The sequence below is a fragment of the Perognathus longimembris genome, chromosome 4, assembly GCF_023159225.1.
Source record: "Perognathus longimembris pacificus isolate PPM17 chromosome 4, ASM2315922v1, whole genome shotgun sequence".
In the NCBI taxonomy this organism is placed as follows: domain Eukaryota; kingdom Metazoa; phylum Chordata; class Mammalia; order Rodentia; family Heteromyidae; genus Perognathus; species Perognathus longimembris.
This window is the reverse complement of record NC_063164.1, coordinates 3,330,627-3,348,818: the sequence shown is the minus strand read 5'-3', so window position 1 is coordinate 3,348,818 and position 18,192 is coordinate 3,330,627. Positions and strand designations below refer to the sequence as shown.

The window sequence follows — 18,192 nt, the reverse complement described above, 5'->3', positions numbered from 1 at the left end:
GTTCTTGTTTTTATCTTTCCAATTACAAAAGTAATACAGACTACTTGTGACAACCCCAGGAACGAAAGGTCGCGGGGAGGGAGCTCCGGGTCCCCGCCGCGTCCCAGGACTGGGTGCTGGGTGTTTGTGTCTGGTCCTCGCCCTCCCAGGCATTTCCCAGACGGCGCGGCCGGCGAGACGGCCCCACCCCCTCCCGGCGCGCACACCCCTGCCGTGGAGGCACGCGCGCAGCGGGGCAGAGAGCGAAGGACGGCCTGGGAGCGTGGCGAACGCCTGCGGAAGCGTAACGGACACGGCCATCGCTGCGTTCACGGGGGGTGAGTGGTCGCTGGAGCCAGCAAGGAGTAAGACAGACCTTATCTGAAAAACAAAAAGTGAGACGGGAAAAGCGGATGTGACAGAGAGACAGACCGCTTGTGACCAGTTTTATCACAAGAGATAGGGAAAGAATGTGCTAGCAAGTTCTGTCTCCAGAGAGGTCGTTGCCGCCCCTTACAGGTGTCCCAGCAGGGAGAATCGCCTCTATTTCTATTGGAGGTGGCTGGCCTTGGAGGACGACACTTCTGGACTCTTCCTGCCCCTCCTAGGGAAGACCGTGCACTTTTCAGGTGTTGGACACGGGGTGCCCACGGATGGAGAGCAGCCGCGGGTCTCGAATGGCGTTCACTGCACAGAGCCTGCACGGGCACCGGCTCCAGAGTGGCAGGACGAGGCGCCGGCGGTGCTTCCTGCTCCTCGGAGGAATGCAGAGTGCCAGGCCCCAGACCGCGCGCGTCCCCGAACACGCCACACCATCCAGCCGGCCTTTCACGCCTGCCTCCCGTCCTGTTTAAGACGTCTTCCGTGTTTGTCCTTGGCTGGCCTGAAGGTCATCTCGGGGGAGGGCGCACCGGTGTGTGGAGGGAGGGGTCCCCCCCCCAGGCACGAGGGGCCCCACGGCCCAGAGCCCCGGGTCCACCCGTGGCCACTGGTGCAGCTGCGAGCGGGCCCTCGGCCCCTCTCCCTCGCCCTCCGCCCGCTCTTCCCGCCCCCGGCGCCTGGCACTGCCGGGGAGGGCGTCTTGGACTCCTGTCCCGCTCTGTCCTCACGCTTGGTGGCTGCCTGCAGCCCGCCCTGCCCTGCGCCCAGGCCTGCCTGTGGCCTGGTGGCTGCCTGGCCCTTTGCCCGGCAGCTAGTACCATCTGCACTTTCAAATGTGGCTTGTGTTCCCCAAGAACTCCAGAGAAATCCCCAGGTGGCGTGGGTTCGTGAGCAGCTGAAGTCTAGGTGTCGGGCTTCCCGGACCCGGGCCTAGCTGCTGGTGTGTCTCTACGACTTTCACAATGCCAGTTAGAACAGCTCAGTCTGTCTGTCTGTCTCTCTCCTTCCCTCCCTCCCTCCCTCCCTCCCTCCCTCCCTCCCTCCCTTCCTTCCTCTGTCCCTCCCCCTCTACCCTCTTCTCCCCCCTCTTACCCTCCCCTCCCTCTCTCTCCCTCCCTCTCTCTCTCCCTCCCTCTCTCTTTCCCTCCCTCTCTCTCTCTTCCCCTCTTCCTCCCTCTCTCTCTCTCTCTCTCTCTCTCTCTCTCCTCCCTCCCAGTCATGGGCTTGAACTCAGGGCCCCAGTGCTGTCCCTGAGCTAGCATTCTACCGCTTGAGCCACAGAGCCACGTCCTCAAGTCCCTATCTCTAGTCTGCTGTCACCATTATTCAAAAGGCGACATTACTGTGCCGAATTCAACACAAGTCTGAACTCGTTTCCCAGCGGGCCAGAGCTCATTTCTGATCACGGAAAGCTGGTACCGCAGGTTGCCTGGAATGGTGCTCACACGAGATACACTTTGGCTGAAGTGCATTGTGATCTGTGAAAGGGAAAAGCAGCCGGGGGGGGGGGGGGGGGGGGGCGGGGGCAGGCGGCTCCCGCCTGTCATCCTAGCGACTCGGGAGGCTGAGATGAGAGGATCACAGTTCTAGCCAGCTCAGGAAGAAACCACTCAAAAACCAGAAGTGGTGGTGTGGCCCAAGGGGTAGAGCTCTCGGCTTCAGCACAAAGAGGCTCAGGGACAGCACCCAGGCCCTGAATGTAAGCCCCATAACTCACCACCCCCCCCCAAAAAAAGGGCAAAAGTAATTATACGGTCAGCAGGTCCCAGAAGATATCACAGGATCAGAAAAACATGGGTGTTGGTAAACGTGGCCTCCAAAGGATGTCAGTCCACAAACCTCCTCTCAGCCCGCCCTCTCAGCCCGCCCTCTCTGCCCTCCCTCTCAGCCCTCCCTCTCAGCCCTCCCTCTCAGCCCGCCCTCTCAGCCCTCCCTCTCAGCCCGCCCTCTCTGCCCGCCCTCTCAGCCCGCCCTCTCTGCCCGCCCTCTCTGCCCTCCCTCTCAGCCCGCCCTCTCTGCCCTTCCTCTCAGCCCGTCCTCTCTGCTCTCCCTCTCAGCCCTCCCTCTCAGCCCGCCCTCTCAGCCCTCCCTCTCAGCCCGCCCTCTCAGCCCGCCCTCGCCGTATCAAAGCACCGAGCGCAGCCCTGCCCGTGTAGCTCCCAGACGTCACCGTGGCACCCAGGCTGTGCCTCTAACTGGCAAAACGTGGCGAGTGGAAGAAGTACTCCATTGTAACTAGATCGAAATCCCCTTTGGGAGTGTCCTTTGCCCTTGAGTTAACGGGGCCACCTCGCCTTTCACGCCATGGGAACAGTGTAAGGAAGGAGGAGGAGACAGTCCCTTTCCTGCCTGCCTGGAATGCATATTACAGCGTTCTTGTGAGGCTTTTGTTTTTGTTGGTTTTGTGATTTTTGAGAGGGGATGCCAGTAGCCCAGGCTAGCTTTGAACTCAGGATGGCCCTGCCTCCGCCTTCTATGTGCTGGGATTACGGGTGTAGGCTACTAACAGACCACTTTCTAGAAGAGGCTGAGGCAGTTTCCACACGCACACACACACAGTGTCTCCTGTTACACCTTCCGTTAGTTCAGTGCATCTGTTACAAGGCCCGCTATTGATCCATTATGATGCAGTATGCACTTCATTCACATTTCTTTAGATTTCATGTCAGGATCCACAGTTCATTGAGTTGTCTTGCCTCCCTCGTATTCTCTGGTTTGGGGTATTTTCTTAGACTTGCTTGTTTTTGACCACGTAGGGAGTGCTTGTAGGGAAATAGACACATACGTATTACGTATAGTTACTATATAGGACTTCCTCAGGATTGACCACGTAGGGAGAGCTTGTCAGGGAAATAGACACATATGTATTACGTATAGTTACTATGTATGACTTCCTCAGGACTGGCCTTGCTGCGGAGTTACTCACTTTTCCCATTGTCTCCTCTCACGTATAACCCATCCACGTGCTTGAAGACTGCTGGCCTTGACCTTGGTCCTCTGGATGGAGGGGTGGCCCTGGTTTCCCTCCTGTGCTGAGCTCTGGGGAGAGGTCACACACGAGTGGGAGGTGGCGTCCTCACGTTTTTGCACAGGCTACGTGGGACTCCTGCTCGCCGTCTCTCCCCTTGCACGCGGTGACCCGGCCCTGTTTCGTTGTGTCGAGTTGTGCCCGCCGGAGCCGTTGGGAGCTCTTCCAGCTGGCACCACGTTCCCACCGGGGGTCGTTAGTACCTTCCGAACTCTTAGGCTCTGACACTAAGCCATGCCCGGCCTGAGCTCACGTCTCTCCTACCTCAGTCCTAGAATCAGTCTTCCTCTAAGGAGTTCTGGTGGCTTGATGCCTATAATTGTAGCTAAATAAGACACTGTCACCTAGATCATGGTTCGAAACTAAGCCAGACAGAAAAGTCTGCAAGACTCTGTCTCTGTTTAACAAGCAAAATTCTAGACTGGAAGTGTGGCTCAAGCGGTAGAGCACCAGCCGTGAGTAAGGAAACTGAACAAGAACAGGAGCCCCTGAGCTCAAGCCCCAGTACTGGCCAATTCAAAGAAATCAAGATCTGAGGCTGGGTGTGCAGGTGACACAGAAAGTACGCGTATGTACATTACCGTGCGTACACACACATGCCTATAAATATTTAGTAAGGGACCATTTCTATCTATAAGAAATGGATTCTGCTGGGCCCTGGTGGCTCACCCCTGTAATCCTCGCTACTCAGACTGAGAACTGAGGCTCAAGATTCAGAGCTAGCACAGATAGAAAATCCCATGACTCTTATCTCCAGTTAACAAGCAAAAAGATGGAAGTGTGGCCCAAGTGATAGAGCATCAACCTTGAGTGGGAAAAGGTAAGAAAAAGCTCATGGCTCTGAGCTCAAGCCTAGTACTGGCACTTAAAGAATAAAAAAAGAAATCGATTCTGTTATTCTTACTAGCATAAAATTGGAAATAGCTAAATATCCTAACATGGCTCAATTATGACCTACTGTGCCATGGTAAAGGAACTGCTGATAACTAAGCGAGCACAGCCCCTCGCACTAATACGTACACACCTGCATCCAGGATACAATTGCAATGTGATAACTATGTCTGCATACCAATAAGAACTCTAAAGGGAAAATGCAAAGGACGCATTAGCTCTTAAGCTGATACGAAGTTAACTTGGCTTCTGGAATAATAATAATAATGCACTCCTGCTTAAACCAGAATAAAATGGAACTCTTTAGCTGTAAATGAAAGAAATAAGACTTTTTATTATTGTTATTTTGACATCTCAGCACCACAGTCCTTCCCAGGCCTTCCTGGGCAGTAATGACCTTGTTTAATCATTCAGAGTAACTGAGAAGCTCACTCAGAAGTTGTGAAGTTATGGTCAAAGCAGTTTTACGGGCAGCACATCACATCAGTGTGTAAAGGAATGCCTTCTGATACGGGCATCAGTGGAAGGCTTTCTATTCTCTTACTTTTCCGCTCCCGTCTTTGTTCTTGATTGACTTCATGTGTGTTCTAGAACCGGGGCACTCAGGCGTTTCTGCACAGGCCTTTGGCTGGAAAAGGCAAGGCTGTCCCTAGCAGATAGTATCACCTGCGCGCTCGGGTCGGGGGGGCGGTGTGCGGGGAAGGAGAGCGGGGGGTGTCAGCGGCTGATCAAATGCGGGTTCCCGCACGGAGGTTGGTGGTCTACTGATCACAGCCCCTCAATTACGGCCCTGTGCAAGAGCGTGAGCAGCAATCATTAAATAATTATGCCTTTGATTAGTCGCTGTAACTGCTCATTGCCTTTGAAATATGATCATGCAGTTTGGGGTTTTATTAAAAAACAATTTTTTTCCTTGAATGGTTGCAAAAAGATTTCATGTTTTAAGAGAAAAAGTCTAAAAAAAAAAGAAAGCCTGCAATATATTGTGTTTGAGAGATTGACAGGGGGAAAAAAAAACAGAAGACAGAGAGGGAGGAGGGATGAAAAGATGACTGTTTCCCATTATCACTCGCTTCTGTCTCGGGGGGCGCGGGCGGCCGGGGCTGGTCTCCCCGCTCGGCCCGTGGCCGCCTTCACACAGCAGCGGTGGGGCCTCCGGGGGGTCCCCACCAGGCCCCGGCCGGGCCAGACTCGCTGCTGCCGGGCTGTGTGACCCCACTCCTCCCCTGAGGAGCAGCGCGTGTACATGGTTCAGCTTAGGAAGCGGATATGGCCCTCGTTTGTTACAATCTGTGCGTGTGCGTGTGCGTGTGTGCACGTTCAAGTCCGAACGCCAGCTGTCCAACCCTACGCTATGACAGGGTTTAAAAAGGCAGAGTTTCTGTCCGCCATGCGGGGGGGCCCAGCCCTCCCATTTCCGTTCCCCCCCATTCCAACACCGCGCCCGGGAGAGTGAAGCCGGGAGGCCGCAGAGCCCCGCGCTCAGCTCCCCGATCCGCTGTCCTCCGGGGTGCGGGAGCAACGCTTCCAGCCGTGTCTAATCTCCTCCCGAGAGTCTCCCCCAAACCCCGCCGCCACCTCCCGCCCCGCAAAGCCTCAGCCCGCCTGCTACGGCTTCCCCGCCATCCCGCTCCAAGTTAGAAAACGGTGTAGCCAAACTCCTCGTTTCGGTGTTAACGCCAAAGCACGTCATTCCGCCCTTCACCTGTAACGCAGTATGATTTTAGGTTAGGAGTAGAAATCAGTCCTCCACCAAACCAGGCCCCGCGGTGTTGTGGTGCGTCCTGGACTCGGTGCTGTGTTCTCACTCTCGGTGTTGTGGGGCTAATGGTGTTTCCCGTGCATATATCCCCAGCCTCGTTCCATTGCAGGCATTCGAGGTTTCTAAGCTAAGTGCTAGAGAGAAGGCACAAGCAGGGGAAAGGGTCGCTGTGAAGGAAGCCATCCTGCGTTCTTAGGCTGATAACCGATTCCCCGAGTTTTGAGCGGCGTGGGGTGTTTTTCTGTGGCACGGAGATGGGTGGTGCTTTCTGAACGAGCGTCGCCTGTCTTCGCCTGGCCCTGGGCTGAGCTTCATCTCCCCCAGAAAGCAGCCACTGTACCAGGCCCTCCCGCAGCTCAAGTCCTGAGTTGGCACAGTACAAGAAGCTTCAGGGTTGCGTTTTGGGGCGGGGGGGAAAGGACCCACTTCCTTTGAAGAAGAGAACCAAATGTCTACACCGTCCCGCTGGGCACATGAACGTCCACGTGCCCAGCGCTAACCACATTGGCCCCCTCCCTAACCTCGCAGTGCCAAGGCCATGAGGCACTGGGCACGCAACACTCAGAAGTGACGCGGGACCGCCGCAGCCTCCTCTCGGGCCCGTGGTGGCCCCCTGCAAATGAGAGACACCCCTCTTCAACCCAGCCCCTTCCGCCACGTAGGTCACAGGGCCTGTTTGCCCTCTCATTGGTTCTGAGGGCTGCCGTGTCCCTCGTTCAGCCAGCCCGACGCCGTCCGTCCCTGCCAAGGACGTCGCTCCTGCCCGCCCGCGACACACCCAGCACGGCCCATGAGCCCTGGCCCGGGCCTCATGGCCACACGGTTCTGTCGCCCGCTATCCGAGGAATAGTTATGTAATCAACAAAGAGCCCTGTCACCCGAGACCGGAGGGGACATTAATACGTCTGTGGCTTCCTCCTACAGCGAAGGAAGAAGAGTTGAGGACAAAGCCCTGCTCTTTTGAGCATGCCAGACCAACTAAGGAATACTGTTATTCCATGTTTGGACAGCTAGTGGAGAGAGTGTCACCGTGGAGATCCGTCCTCCCATTGGTTTTCAGGCTTTCCCATGCTTTCAGAAGAGTAAATGCATTTTGGTTTAGAGAAAAACGAACAGAACACTTGCCTGCCTCCTAAGTCCTCTCAAGAGCACATAAACCCCCTTTGAAAAGCTGTAGCTCCCCCCAAATAAGGAGATAGGTCATAATTGGGAGCTGTTAGCACTAAATGATTCCAGCCACTCTAACTTTGAGGAAAGTCGTAATTTGCACATTTCTCCTTGCTGCCCGTCCCTTTGAAGCGTCTGGCTGTCTGTTAGTAATTACGGGGAGCTGAGTGCCTTGTGCGGGGCCTCATTCGGTCATGCAGACCCCGGGCGGGGCTGGCGTAGCCGTCAGGTGCTGTAAAGAAACTCCCCCCGAACCAGAGCGTGCGCTGCTCTCCCTGCACGCTGCGTCACGCTCGGGTGACCTGCCAGCCTGGCGGCCCGGGAGCAGAGGAAAGCACCCGCCACCCCCGGGCCCTCGAGCTCCCGCAGGCTGCGGGCCAGGGGTCACGGGCCCTGCCTGCCGCCCTGGACGGCCGCCCTGCTCCTCCAGCCACTCAGCCCACAGCGGCAGGGACGTCTGCAGAGCTCCCGTCGCGGGGCACGGAAGGAAACGTTTTTTGGCCTCCTTAATCTGGAGCGAGCCTGTGTTTGTGGACATCTCGAGTCGTAGTGAGTGCGTCGTAACCAGCATCACCCCCAGACGTGCATCTCGGTTGTGGCCACTCAGCCACACCGAGCCGTGTCTGGCTCAGACGGCCCATTTCTGTGCTCTTCACCGCGCAGCCCGGTGTCTGTCTGGCCCGAGTTCGCGGTTCGTGGTTCGCCGCTGCTGTATGGCAGAGCCGTGTTGTTGTGCTGGTGACGGCCCCTCCCCAACCCGCGGACTTTCCTCCCGGCCCCGTTAGACCTCGGGAAGTTCTGCTTCGTTTGCGAGCGCACAGTCTGCCCTCACTCCGCACCTGACCCGAGATTGCCGTGCACCGCGAGGTGTCGTGCCCGCGGAGGGCGCCGGGCGTCTTCGGGGCCGTGCCCTTTAAACAGCTGTCGGCTGCCGCCTGCCCAGCGAGCAGAGCTGCCGGAGGGACACGCCGGCTGTGCTCGCGCCCGAAAGCAGAGGAAGTGCCGCTTCTTAAAAGGATAGGTCTGGCGGCCCGTGTTTAGAAGAAGAAACCGGGCTCCTAAAATTACTTGAAAACCTGACACCGTAATTAAAAGAAAGATGAGGTGAAAGCCCAGCCCCGGAGCCGTCGCCCGCGCCGATCCGCCCACCGCGGAGCCCCACGCGCAGCGGGGCGCCAGGGGCCTCGGGCTGGGGCCTTGGGGCCCCGTTCTGACGGTGTCTCCGCGTCCTCTGTGAGCGAGGCCGGGCAGCAGCCTCACATGCACCCCGAGACATTATCGATGATAATACAATTGTATTTTCTCACTGAGAAGCTCCTGCACTTGGAGACTTAGCGCAATCAATGCCCCGGGAGACAAATGCGCCTATCAGGACCTTGGCATCCGCCAGAAAACGGCCATTTGTTTAAGAAGAAGGAAAAGGCATGACACTTTACACATTAAAATTGATTATTTCATCAATAGGTTAATAGAAAAGCAGGCCGCAAGTTCTCTTCCTGCTTATACATCCCTATGGTAATGGGAGATCAGGGTATGAAAAATGCCAGACATAAAGCCGCCAGGGAAAGAGGTTTCTGCACTTGAGCGACCCTCCCTTGCGCAGGTGCCAGCCTGTGCTCGGCCTATTTATATGTAAATGTTTCAGGAAGAGGTGAGTTTGCCCTCAACAGTGCAGCACCTTGGTGGCTACTTCTTTTTCTAGAACTTGTAAATACGGACCAAGACCCTAGAGCTTTAGGTGCTGACAAATGAAGCACGTACGCAGTTCTGCGCGGGCCCTGTCATGCCTTGCAGGACCCGGCGACAAGCCCCCCAAAGTACACATTCTGCAACCGTGCCATTCGGTTTCCTTCATTGCTAATGCACGTACTGACACATCCCCAGAGGCTCCCCTCCCAGGCGTGCTGCCACAAGACGCGCGCTTAGGTGACACTGTCCAGATAGCTAGACCCTGAAGATAGGACGAGAACCGAAGCTCCTCAGGAAGAACCAAATAGAAAGCCGGGTGCCGGTGGCTCACGCCCGCAATCCTAGCTACTCAGGAGGCCGAGATCTGGGGGTGTAATCGGAAGCCGATCCAGATCAAGAGACCCGTATCTCCAGTTAACCAGCAAAAAGCTGGAAGTGGAGGTATGGCTCAAGTGGTGGAGTACCAGCCAAGGAGCAAAAAGACCAAGCAAGGGGCTGGGGATATGGCTTGCCTCGTACACATGAGGCCCTGGGTTCGATTCCCCCACCACCACATATACAGATAATGGCCAGAAGTGGCTCTGTGGCTTAAGTGGCAGAGTGCTAGCCTTGAGCAAGAAGAAGCCAGGGACAGTGCTCAGGCCCTGAGTCCAAGGCCCCAGGACTGGCCAAAAAAAAAGACCAAGCAAGAGCTCACAGCGCTGAGTTCAAGCTCCAGTACTAGCACCCACCCAGAGAGAGAGAGAGAGAAAATGAAAGAAAAATGTCGGTGGTAAAAGGGCCTCAGTCCCCACCGTGGGTGTCTACTCCATATTACATTTCTTACTAAATTACTTATTGATGTTCAGGCCACAGAGTCGTTGTTAGATGTTCACCCTCCAGAACGTGTGCGTGAGCAGAGCCCGCACCCAGTGCCTAAGTGTCCTTACTGCCTGTGTGTGTCATCCCTCTCAATGTCACAGAAAACCTAGCCCGCCCCGACTCGGGGAGCCTGGGGTCCGCGTGCCCAGGGGTCTGCACGCGGCTGTCGGCCTGGCCCCCAACCCGTGGGTCTCACCCGGTGCACATGAGAGCGCGTTTGCCCACACAGGAAGCTTCCGGTGGGTCCTCTTCCTGGCTGTGGGAGTCTTGATACAGGTGGCCAGGGCGACTGTCGCCGCTGCCCGGCCCGTCCTGGGGACCGCCCGGGGGGCAGGCCCCGCCGGCCAGCCCGCCTTTTGATGTGTGTGGGGCCCAGTCTCTCATTACCTGGGCCTGAAGACTGGGCCCCAGCACCCCCTCCCCCTCCCTGTCCTGCACACCCCGCGGAAGGGCTGCGGCCCGGGCACCGGGCTCTGCATCTCACCTCTGACCGCCACATCCTTCGCGGGGGATTGGGGGGCGGGGGAGGGGGTCTGGCACGCGCGGGGAGCCGGGAGCCCTTCAGACCCCGCCACGCACGCACGTCCCAGCGCTGGGCAGGGCGGACTCCATTTCCTCCCTTAGGAAAACGGCCCTGGTGCTTTGCCTCGTAATCACTAGGTTGCTGCCCACCTCCAAACCTGTGTGCGTGTGTGCGCGTGCGTGCGCGTGTGCGTGGCGTGTTGGAGGACACTCCTCCTCTGCACTCTCGAGGTTTTGAGGCCTCCCTTCCGCAGGGTGCAGACACAGGCCGCATCCACAGCCTCTGTGGTTGCGGGGTCCGGGGGGTGGGGTGGCGTGCCTGTTCTGCGTGGAGAGGTCACGGGGTTGCGGGGTGGGGTGCATGTCCTCCCCGGCCCTCCCCCCGCCCGCCCGGTGGGCGCCCACCGCGTCGCGCGCCCCGGCTCGGGGCTGACTTCGCGTGCTACTTTGACATTTCTTTTCTCCCCTTTTCATTTGTTTTTCTTTTTCTTTTCCTTTTTTTTTTCCTTTTCTCTCTTCCCCCCTCCCCCCCCGCCCTCTCTGCTCTCGGGATGCAGCCAAACGCAAAGCATGGAAACTAAACCGTGTTGGTAGCCTGCGAAATATATACAGCAGCAGTAGCACCAACACCGAAGGTAACGCCTCGCCCCCCTCCCCTCCTCCGCCCTCCTCTCCACCCTCCCTCCCGGCCCCTCCCTCCCCCCCCCCCCCTCCACTGCAAACATGAAACCAGGCGCCCCCCCCCCCCAGCCCACCGCATGCTCTTACTGTGTTTGCCCAGTCATTCCTCCGGTCTCTCCATCTTTCTGTTTGTGTGTTTTATTTGACCACTCACGATCCTTTCAGCTTACTTAAATTTTGACCTTTCCCTCCAGTCGTAGAGTAGTGATGTTTAAATTACTTCAGAAACCTATTTCCTCCTTTTTTTTTTCTTTTTCCTTTATACATGTGGGCACTCAGTGTAATATTTCCCAAGTTATTACAGTTTTTAAAAGTGTTAGTATCAGGTGTAATGATCTGTAGCCAAATACAATAGTGTGCCGTGACATTTAAGTAACAGTCTTAATTTGTTTTGTCGAAGCATTCCCCATAATGCTCTTTGCCGCTCTAATCCGGAGGCAAGCGGGGCCCGGCCCGGGCCATTTGCATGGGCTGCTATTGCTTGTAAATTCCGTATATTGTTGTGTTTCTAAAGGTCGTCCGGTGCCAAAGTTCACAAATTGACTTGCGTTTCTTTTTTTCACCGAAGACAGCCGTCATTGCTTTTGTATAATAGCAGATTGAATTTTTTTTCCCACCTTCATTTGAACAACACAATTATAAATTGCCTTTTTTTTTTATGATTACAAATGTCAAGGGTCAGAATTATTTTGATGCCAGGCAAGGGAACAGCGTCACCATGGCCCGGGTCGTGGAGGGGAGGCTGGTGTAGAAGATGGGCCATGCAAAACAGGTCGCAGTCCAGCGAGCTTGGGATAATGGGGGGATTTTTTTTTTTTCACTTAAGTACAAGCCAAATGGGTCAAGTAATGGTGAGCTCGCGCCCTAACGCTAATTGACTTATTTGGGAATGATTATAACTGTAATATTTTTCTTAATGTCACTGTTTTCTGGGCTGTTGATTTTAGCGATCACCAAGCGGTGGCATTAAATCTCTTGTAAATTTTAAATTGCACACTATTTCTGTAAACAAGTCCCCCGCTCGCATCCCGGTCATTAACCTTTGCTGATTTATACCGCCATCTTCTTTCTCTCTACCCTTCACAATTACTCCTGTCTCGCTACTGAAGACCCGGCTCTCAGCCAGGAAAGAAATGAATCTAGAAAACAAAACTACGTTTGCACAATGGCTTGTTAAAGAGCCATTTTTTTAATCATAATTTTTTTTTCCTCTGCTCAAGGGGAAATTGTCTGTTCAGGTACCAGTGGAGCTTGGCTTGTTGGTGCCTTCTCTGAAAGCATTCAGCCTCCAAAACAAATAAGAGAGAGAGAGAGAGTTAAGACCGAAGGGAAATCGTAGAATTTAAGGAGCGGTCACACTCAGTTATCCTTTCCCATTGCATTTTAGAAGGTGTTAATGCACCCGTGGTGATTTTTTTTCCCTTTAATACTAGTCTTTGGGCTTCCAGTGCATATCATCCCTCTGCCCTGTGCCCATCTCAACTCTGTGGGTTCTTTCTCTACATGTGGATGGGGGTCTGGGTTGACAGGGCGGGGCAGGGTGAGGAGCGCCCCTTGCGGGTGGAGGGGGTCACCCGGCAGCAGCCGGCGGCCCGGCGGGGCTCTGGGCCACCGAGTGGGAGGATTGCAGAGCTGCTCACTTGTCAGCCTTAACTGCTCAGGTGACTAACGTCCACCGTCCATCCGTCCGTCCAGCCAGCATCCCAGGCCCCGTGCGTGACGTGGGGCAGGCGGCTCCACGCCCGTCACCCTTGCTAAGCTCAGCAGGCTGAAATCCGAGGGAGGCTCACGGTTCCCAGCCAGCCTGGGCAAGAAAGCCCATGAGACTCTCATCTCCAGTTAACTAGCAAAAAAAACCAAAACAATAACAACAAACAAAAGCCACTTCTCTCAGTTTCTCAGCCATAACTTTGTCCAGAATTCAGTTAAATTTATGAATTTTCACTTAAGCAACGTACATGGCCATCTTCTTCCACGTTGAATGTCTTCCGATTAATTGCTGCACAGGTACAGTTGCACTGCATGTGGCTTTCAGTAGCATATGGCAGAATCTGTGTAATTGTGTCATCAAATGACTTTCTGATTTCCAGCCTTTTGGTGTACGTTTTCTCATCGTCACTGTCTGTAAAACGGCCCTCCATCAAAGTTGTGTCTCAAGCATTCTAACGTTTGTCTTAGCCTGAATGGAATCTTATCTAAAGTACTCCACTTTATTCAGAGACTCCCCAAGACACCAACACCAAAGTAAGTTTGGCATCGGGGTTAATTACGTCCTTAGGAGCTAGTTAGAATCCGAGTTTAAGGCTCATGGGGGCAGGGCATCAGGTATGACCCACAGTGGGGCTTAAGGCTAAGTATCTCCGAAACCAAGACTAAAACGTACTTGGCACATATATTGCACTGTTTCAAACCTTTGTTGCATGTATGTGTGTGCGCGTGCACATGCATGCATGTGTTTATGCACACGTGCACATAGCTTAAGCCCGTGGCCTGGGCACTGTCCGTTTTTCTGCCAAGGCTGGTGCTCTACCACTTGACCCACAGTTCCACTTGCAGCTTTTTGCCGAGCTGGCTTTGAACCGTGATTCTTAGCTTTCAGCCTCGCGTGTAGCTAGGATTACAGGTGTGAGCCCCTGGCGCCCGGCCCTTTGTTACTTTTTCACCATTGCACTGCTCCCCGGAGCTGGTGAGGTCTGTTTCCGTCAGCAGGAATGGCGAAGCCCGTTGGGTGTGTGCGGGAGGCCTTAGCCTTCCCATCTGAGAGCGAAGCCCTCGCCCCCAGCGGGCGAGCGGCAGCCAGGAGCGCAGCGGCCCAGTGGATCGCAAGCTGCTGGGGCTTTCTTGGTTTTGGTTTTGGTTTTGGTTTTCCTGAGAAAGAACTAAGCGCGCTGTACGGGAGCCGCGAGACCCGGCGTAGAAGAACCTGGGACGGCAGAGCCCTGGGCAGTGCACGGCGCCCTTCCACGGCCAAGCAAGCAGGCGGCGGGACGGCGCGGGCCAGCGTGGCGCGTGGAGGAGGCGGGGGCCCCCCAGGGCAGCCGCGCCCCGCGGGGACCACGGTGAAGCGGGGAGGAGGAGAGGTGCCGGGGGTCAGGGACGGGGACTGGGTGCCGATCCCACCGTCGTCCTCTCCCTGTCGGCGAGGTGGAGCACGGGCGCCTCGCGCGGGGGGGGGGGGGGTGGTGACCCCCACACCCCAGCGCGCCCCGCACCGGGCCGCGGCCCGGAACCCGCGCGCCCGGTCGGCACCGCCGGGGGAACGCCAGCCCGTGGGCTTCGGGGGACATGGTGATCACGCACCTTCACCCACCGAGGCCGCCGCCGCCCCGGCTTCCCATCACGGAGATCGGCGGGGCTCTGCGGAGGCTCCGGGGGGCTGGCGTAGCGGGCGGCCCTCCTGGTGACAGACGGCCATCCCCCCCCCCCCCGGGCTGCACCCTGCCCTGGAGCAGGTGCAGGAGAGGGACGCCCCCACTCCCCGCCCTCAGAGCCTGCGGGAGAAGACGGGAAGACGGCGCCGGCGGCCTGCCGCGGGAAGGGCGGAGGGAAGACCCGGGGACGACACCCCGGGCGCCTGGTGGAGAGGAATGAACCGCGCTCCACCCGGGAATGAACCGCGCTCCACTCGGGAATGAACCGCGCTCCACTCGGGAATGAACCGCGCTCCACTCGGGAATGAACCGCGCTCCACTCGGGAATGAACCGCGCTCCACTCGGGAGTGAACCGCGCTCCACTCGGGAGTGAACCGCGCTCCACCCGGGAGTGAACCGCGCTCCACTCGGGAATGAACTGCGCTCCACTCGGGAGTCCGGGAAAGGCGCTGTACCTGCGAGGCTGGACACCAGAGCCCACGGCTGGGCCCCCGCATCCCCTCCCTCGCGGAAGCCCCAGCGGCGGCCTCCAGCACCCCCGTCCCGCCGACGGCCACTCCCCAGGCTCCTCCAAGTCCCCCCCAGACCCCCTCCGGCGGGGGCTCACCTGGGGTCAGAGGTCTCGTGGGCCTCGTTTGTTTAAGAGGCATGGAAGCGCGACTGTGACCCCAGAGCCCTCGAGCCGGGTGCGTTGTGTGCTTGGGGGGTGCTGGGTAGCCCCGTGGTTTGGACTCGGGGCCTCCCGCTGCTCACCGAGCGAGCGCCCCCTCCCCTTGAGCCACGCCGCCGTCGCTCACCGCGTTCGCTTGCCCGCGTGGCTGTTTCCCGGGGGGGCAGCTCTGGTACGCGGCCAGACCCGGGCCCCTCGCTCCCCCCCCCCGCCCCCGCCCCGTAGATTTTCCGCGATGCAGAGCTATTTCTGGCCTACACAGCCAGGAGCCAGCGCCGGCAGAGGAAGAGTTGCCCCCGGAGTGGGAGAGATTTGAAAGTCAAATTTAATCTGCGTGCCCCTGATTTTTAAGCTTAACCTTCCCCGTTCTACCAACTGTCACCCTCGGGAGAATTGGCGGTTATAGAGATGAGGCTAAAAGTGGGAGCTCTGGAGTCCGGTCTCCCCAGAAAAGTGAAGGTCAGTCGGAGGACACACGTCTGCGCCTCAGAGCACCGTTTCCCACGTGCCGGGTAAATGACAGTGATCTTCTCTTGTGTCTCCACTGGGATCCGTGTTCCTGGGTCGCACGCACGTGTGAGGACCATTGTTGTCAGTTTGAGATGGGGTGCTATTTTCCCCCCAGGAGCTGTGATTCTAGACAGACCAAGACCCTGCGGCACCCTGTGGTCTGGGACCTGTAGGGTGGGGCTCCTCAGCGAGCAGCTCGGACCTCCCCGTGGGGATTTGCTCCTTCACAGAATCCGGCATCCTTGTGTCCTAAACCGAGCCCCTGCACCGCACCCCCGTGGGGCCGTCTCAGCGACGGGGGGCTCTTTTACCAAACCCAGAGTTTGAAACACATTGGCCCGAGAACCGTCGAGTGCACGTGTGCGTAAGAGCCACAAATAAGGATCTCTTCTTTTTTTTTTTAAACTAGCAATGTCTAGCCGAGCGCCAGTGATTCACTCCTAACGCTGCTCGGCGGACTAGAGGTGAGGATTGCAGTTCCAAGCACGCCTGGGCAGGAGGGAGACTTTGATCTCCAATTAATCACCAAAAAGCCAGCTGTGGAGCTGTGACTCAAGGGGTGGAACACCAGCTTTGTGCAAAAAAGCTCAGGGATAGCACCTAGACCCTGAGTGCAAGGCGTAAGATCAACACACACACACAACACACACACACATCTTTTTTTTTTTACAATCCTGGAGCATACTCTCTTTCCTATCGCACTTACCTTTTCCTACAAAAACGGAGAGTATTTTCAAACACAAAGTTGACTTCCATTCCGTGATGTGTTTGGGTTGACATCTTACGCATCCCCCGTTCAGGAGACTCGGGGAGAACCAAGCGTAGGGAAGGCTCGGACAAAGGTGGCGGGTGTCGCAGGGCCCGGCCTGATGGGGGGGGTGGTACCCCCTCAGTCCTCCAGACGAGCTGGATGGGGCGGTCGGTGGCCGTGGCTACCGTCCACGGCACCTGTCTGGAGGCCTCTCCTCGGCCCCGTCTGCCCTGAGCACGTCCATCCCGCCCGCGGAACACGGGCGTCCGTCCGTCCGTCCGCCCGCGTACGGCTCCGGCGCCACGCCAGGCTCACGTCACCCCTCGCGGCGGGTGGGGCGCCGGGCGGGCCTCAGATCGAGGGTCCGCGCAGACGCAGAGAGGGAGGGACCCCAGCACCCCGTCAAGCCATCCCAGCTGGAGGAGGAGCAGGTCCACGCAGCCCGGTGCACCCCACATTCCCCCCAGGAGGGCCGGGCGCTGCCGGTCAGCACAGCCCGCGTGTGCCCGCCTTCCCGGACTCGGCCTCCCCGGTGGGGGGGGGGGGGGCTCCCGTCGCAAACAGAGGCCGAGCGCGAGCAACTGTTTTCAGATGCTTTCCGCCCTTTAACTCTTTGTCTACCAGGAGTCCACAAAAAAATAATTGATGGCTGATTGGCCCATTAACCTTTAAGGGGGGAAAAAAAGTTGGACGGCCCCGGCTGGTGTAATGAGGAGGGAGTCCTTGAGATGCGGGGCCGAGGGCCCGGATGCGCCCCCGAGGAGCAGAACGAGCCCCCCGGGGCCTCGTCTGCATAGGAACCGGACGCAATTAGTGTAATGCCCCGCGTTACTCATGTCGTTGGGAATAATTGGGCAGGTTGGTTTCGACAGGTTCATGGCGCTAAAATACTATTATAGTGGACTTTTCCACTGCCAACCGTTAAACACGGGAAGCTGTCGAAGTCCCCGGGAGCCCAATCACGAGAGACTTGATTAAGCAGCCGCTCTCTGAAAGGCGGCCCGGGAAACGCCGCGCCACCCACCCCCTGCCACCCGGGGCGTGGGGCGTGGGGGCATCTCCTGTGTGTCACGGCGGGACGGGGCAGGCTTGGCCGCTTGCATGCAGGTGTATCTCACACCGAGGGCTGGATGGGCATGCCAGCAGAGTTGTTCTTAGAGCGAATGACATATAAGACACCACCGTGGTGTTGTCTGTCGGGAACTGTCAGCAAAGGATGTCACTAGCAATAAAACAGGAGCTGCACATTCTCTCCGCGAGCGCCCGTCCTTCATGTGTCAAGGCAGGGGCAGACGGGGACGCTCGGCCCTGTCTTCGTGACAAATCCATCTCCTGCCACTACTTGTTCTTGCTCTCGTTTTTTTAGTCTGATTATTGGAGACTCGGTTACCATCGTGGTGTCGCCCCGTGGAGTTGCCCGGCGTCCTTTGGGCCCGTGGTGAGCTGGGGAAGGCTGTGTCACCTGAACAGGAGGACACGCAGTCTTCTGCCCACGAGAGGCAGAGAGAATACTTGGCTCCAAAACACCAGGTGCCGTCGAGGGGCCGAGCGCACAAAGGGCAAAGGGGATGACGTCTAGATGAAGCAGTGTAGGGCGACTGCCCTGTCCGTACGACTAAAGCCGCCCCACTCGCCGGCACGCCGGCCTGGCTTTGCCGGGCTGGGGAGTACATCTGTTTCTACCTGGTCATCGGTAGGGGATCTGACAACCAAGGTTTTCATCCCTGAAGAGGAGGCAGAAGCACCCACACCGTGGACCGAGCTTTGACAGGACTCAGGACCGAGGGGGTTCTGCAGCCTCCGACGCTAGGACACCCCGGGAACACGACTGCTTCCTGCTCCTACGCAGAATGACGCACAGGAGATACAGCCAATCACACCTCGGCGTCTCCAACCTGGGTCCAATCAGCAGGGCCGAGGTGGTTAGG

At 57.3% G+C, this 18,192-nt stretch overlaps 1 protein-coding gene across 1 annotated transcript in view; it reads left to right on the top strand.

The window, feature by feature from the left end:
• Agap1 (ArfGAP with GTPase domain, ankyrin repeat and PH domain 1) overlaps positions 1-18,192 on the top strand; it is a 411,357-nt gene that overhangs the window by 340,290 nt on the left and 52,875 nt on the right. Inside the window, 1 exon segment of the mRNA XM_048344473.1 lies at positions 10,838-10,915. Within this exon segment, the coding sequence (XP_048200430.1) occupies positions 10,838-10,915 (78 nt within the window).